Genomic DNA, 4291 nt, shown 5'->3' on the forward strand with positions numbered 1-4291 from the left:
TGCTTTAAATCTCTATACATCTTTGTACTACCGGGATGAAAAGAGAAACGAGATTTATGGACTTCTTCCAAAATTTTCTTCTTTAGTTCAGGATCTCCTGGTATACATAATCTGTTTTCAAAATATAGAGTTTCATCTGTATATAGCCTAAGCTCAGTTCGTAACCCTTTCTCCATGTCCTTCTTAAACTGACACAAACGAATATCATTCTGTTGGGCCGCTTTTATCTGTTCGATCAATACTAGTTGTACCATTAAATTAGTTAATACATTATTAACATCGGTACAAGTCACTTCAATTTGCAAATTTTCAAGATCCCTCAGAATTTATTGCTGAAAGGATAGCAGAGTCATCACATTTACTGAAGACTTCCTACTAAGTGCATCTGCCACCACATTGACTTTTTCAGGATGATATTTAATATTTAGATCATAATTTTTTAATAGTTCAAGCCACCTTCTTTGCCTCATATTCAGCTCTTTTTGAGTAAATAAGTATTTTAAGCTTTTATGATCAGCAAAAATTTCACAAGATTCTCCATATAAATAATGTCGTCAAATCTTTAAAACAAAAATAATAGTTGCTAACTCCAAACCATGTATCGGATAATTCTGCTCATAGATTTTTAGTTATCGAGAAACATAAGCTATGACCTTATCGTTCTGCATCAATACACAACCTAATCCCTTCTTGGAAGCATCACTATAAATGACAAATCCTCCATTACTAGATGGTAAAGTAAGAACTGGGGTAGATATCAATCGTTGCTTCAGATCTTGAAAACTCTGCTCACATTCACTGCTCCATTCAAATTTTATTCGTTTCTGAGTTAAGCGGGTTAGAGGAATTACAATTTGAGAAAATTCTTTGACGAATCTTCTATAATAACCAGCCAAGCCTAAAAAGCTTCTAACTTCTGTCACATTAGTCAAACGAGGCCAATTCACCACAGCTTCTATCTTCTTTGGATCGACTGAGATTCCTTCCTTAGATATTACATGATCAAGGAAGACAACACTATCTAATCAGAACTCACACTTGCTAAGCTTGGCGAAGAGCTTCTCTTCTCTCAAGATCTAAAATACAATCCTCAAATGTCTCTCATGTTCCTCTATATTTTTAGAATAAACTAGGATATCATCAATAAAAACAACAACGAATTGATCCAGATACGGCTTGAAAATCCTGTTCATCATATCCATAAAAGCAGCCGGTGCATTGGTTAATCCAAAAGGCATTACTAAAAATTCATAATGGCCATATCTGGTTCTAAATGCAGTCTTAGGCACATCTTCATCTCTAATTTTTAGTTGATAATAGCCTGATCGTAAGTCAATTTTGGAGAAAACTTGTGCACTCTGAAGTTGATCAAATAAGTCATCTATTCGAGGAAGAGGATATTTATTCTTTATGGTTACCTTGTTCAACTCCCAATAGTCAATGCATAAATGCATGCTCCCATCTTTCTTTTTCATAAATAATACAGAAGCTCCCCAGGGTGATGTACTTGGTCGGACAAACTTTTTATTCAAAAGTTCTTGCAGTTGATCCTTTAATTCTTGTAATTCTATGGGAACCATCCGATAAGGAGGTTTTGATATAGATCCGATCCCTGGTGTGATATCAATTTTAAATTCAACCTCACGATCTGGAGGCAGTTCGGGTAGTTCATCTAAAAAAATATCAGAAAATTTCTTGACAATGGGGATATCGTCCAACTTTATCTTTTCCTTCTCGACGTCCACTACATGGGCCAAAAATACTTTGCATCCTTTCCTCAAAGCTTTTCTTGTGTTCATGATTGAGATAATACTCAAAGATTGTTTGGGTTCCATATTATGAACTTCACCTTGAAAGAAGAATTGTGGTTCATCCAAAATTTGAAACACCACTCTTTTTCTAAAACAATCAATATGAGCATGGTACGAAGATAACCAGTTCATCCCAAGAATAATATCAAAATCATGCATATTTAACTGAATCAAATCTACTGCTAATTCTTTTTCTTCTATTTGAATTATGCAATTCCTAAAAATAATGTTAGCAACAACAATATTTTTAAAATGTGTGCTAACATATAATGGTTCATTTAGTTTTCCAGGCACACAATTCAAAGAAGTAACAAACTTGAGAAATATAAAAGAGTGAGAAGAGCCGGAGTCGAATAGCACACGAGCATGAATAGAATTGACTAGGATAGTACCTGTCACCACTTGATCACTTGCGTTGGCCTCCTGTTGGTTTAAAGCAAACACTCGTGCATTCTCTTTCTGTTTTTGATCGACTGGTTTGTTAGGTCTAGAGTCATCTTTTTTCTTATTTGGGCAATCACGAGCCATATATCCTTTCTCGCCACATAAGAAGCATGCTCCTATCCTCTTGAGACAAGATCCATTATGATTTTTTTCACAATAGGAGCAGAATATAGATTCTTTCTTCTTATCAGAGTTATTATTTTTAAAATTTTTTTGCTGATCCTTTAGATTTTCTGCTGATCTTGCTCTCTTCCTATCTCCTCTTTCTAGATCTGTTTTTTTCAATTCAGACTCCACTTTCAAAGCTCGCTCCAGTACGTCCTTGTAGTTATTTAAAATATGAAAAAACAGACGGGACCGAATTTCATATTTTAGACCTTGTTCGAATCTGTTAGCTTTACTCCTTTCGAACTCCATAAGCTGGGGGCAGAAGCGGCCTAGCTCATTAAATTTGTTAGCATATTCTAACATTGTCATATCATCCTTTTACTTTAAGGCTAGAAACTCATTTTTTTTTACCAATCTCATCGTCCCAGGAAAGTACTGATCATAAAATATCTCTTTGAACTCTTCCCAAGTGAGCTGATCATCATTATTCCCATAGGCAGCTTTTATTGTAGTCCACCAAAACTCAGCATTCTCTTTTAACATAGGAACGGCTAATCTGATCTTCACATTCTCAAGGTATTACAGGGTATCAAACATCTTCTCCATCTCTCGAATCCATATCTCTACAGCCATAGAATCATATCCACCCTCAAATAGATGTGGGTTGAGCCTTCTGAATCTCTCATAGTATGACTCCATAGATAATGTAGGTCGAGGAGCAGTTTGTGCCTGCTGCTAGATAAGCTGAGCCACCACTTGACATACACCAGCAATGTCCGCCTGAGTGGCTGGTGCGTCAGGAGCCTGCTCAACTGGTTGATTGACAGCTCCCCGTGACGTCAATCTTGCTCCTCTTGCTCCTCTTGTCCTAGCAGCCATATTTGCCAAGGTCTCGCCCTCCCTATCGCTCATCGCTTCCTAGTCAAATACTAACATTATTACATTTTTATAACAGAGCTGTAGTACAGTTAATAATTTAAGTCAGAGTCTAACTATACGTAACCTAACTACCCACTGTTAGGTTTTAAGTTCTACCCATGATTAAACCTATCACTCTGATACCATAAAATATCACGCCCCAAATTTGGGATATAACACGGCTATGCTACCGAGGGATGAGCCCACGATAACACGAAGCCAAAATTCATCTTCTTAAATATAATAACAGGTACATCATAAATAAATATAATAATAAAGTTCAATTCAAATATTTAATTAAACCAAAACTGGTTCAGAACATCTAAATTCAAAGATAAAATAATCCAAGCCTCAAAATTCATAAACATAAATTAGATTCCTAGTACAAAATTTTCAAGCTTGCTTTGCCGATCCCCAATCCTGGATTTCTTTTTTTACCAGTCCTAGCCTTATTTCTCTGTACATAAAAAAGAAAACAAAAAGAATATGAGCTTCACTGGCTCAATAAGTAGACTTTCGCTTCCTTACCGGATCAAGCATAAAATTTTTTATGGTAATGCATCATTTCGTAAATAATAATTATTGTGAAAATAAAAATTTCATAGAACATATAATAAAACAAGTTATAAGCTCATCATGCATGCATAAATCATGTATATTTCACAATCATGAATCATAAATCATTTTTATCATGTATTCGTATCATGTTTCAAAAAAATTGCTCACAGATGTTCGCGCTAAGGTCACTATTATACCTATGATAGGATCATGTTTCTTAATCGACAGAGTTCTTAATTCATGTGCCAACTTTATACCCGCTGGCAGGGTCATGTTTCGTGTGGATGCTAGCTCCAGATGTCGACCTTCCCGAAAGGATTCATTCATAGCTATCTGAGAGCCTTTGAAATCTTTGTATCTTTTTCTTAAAACATACATGTACATAGATGGAAAACAATAAAATCTCATGCTTCATAATCATGTAATTATTTATAAAATACATTCGTGTAATT

General features: G+C 35.3%; 1 protein-coding gene across 1 annotated transcript in view; it reads right to left on the reverse strand.

Annotated features, from left to right (window-relative positions):
- The window catches only part of LOC140858026 (uncharacterized), a 15874-nt gene extending 13142 nt beyond the window's left edge, over positions 1-2732 (reverse strand). The window contains exon 1 of the mRNA XM_073257452.1: positions 2174-2732. Coding sequence (XP_073113553.1) covers positions 2174-2732 — 559 coding nt within the window. The remainder of the gene's footprint in view (positions 1-2173) is intronic.
- Between the last annotated feature and the right edge of the window lie 1559 nt (positions 2733-4291).

The sequence above is a fragment of the Elaeis guineensis genome, chromosome 5 (assembly GCF_000442705.2).
Source record: "Elaeis guineensis isolate ETL-2024a chromosome 5, EG11, whole genome shotgun sequence".
In the NCBI taxonomy this organism is placed as follows: domain Eukaryota; kingdom Viridiplantae; phylum Streptophyta; class Magnoliopsida; order Arecales; family Arecaceae; genus Elaeis; species Elaeis guineensis.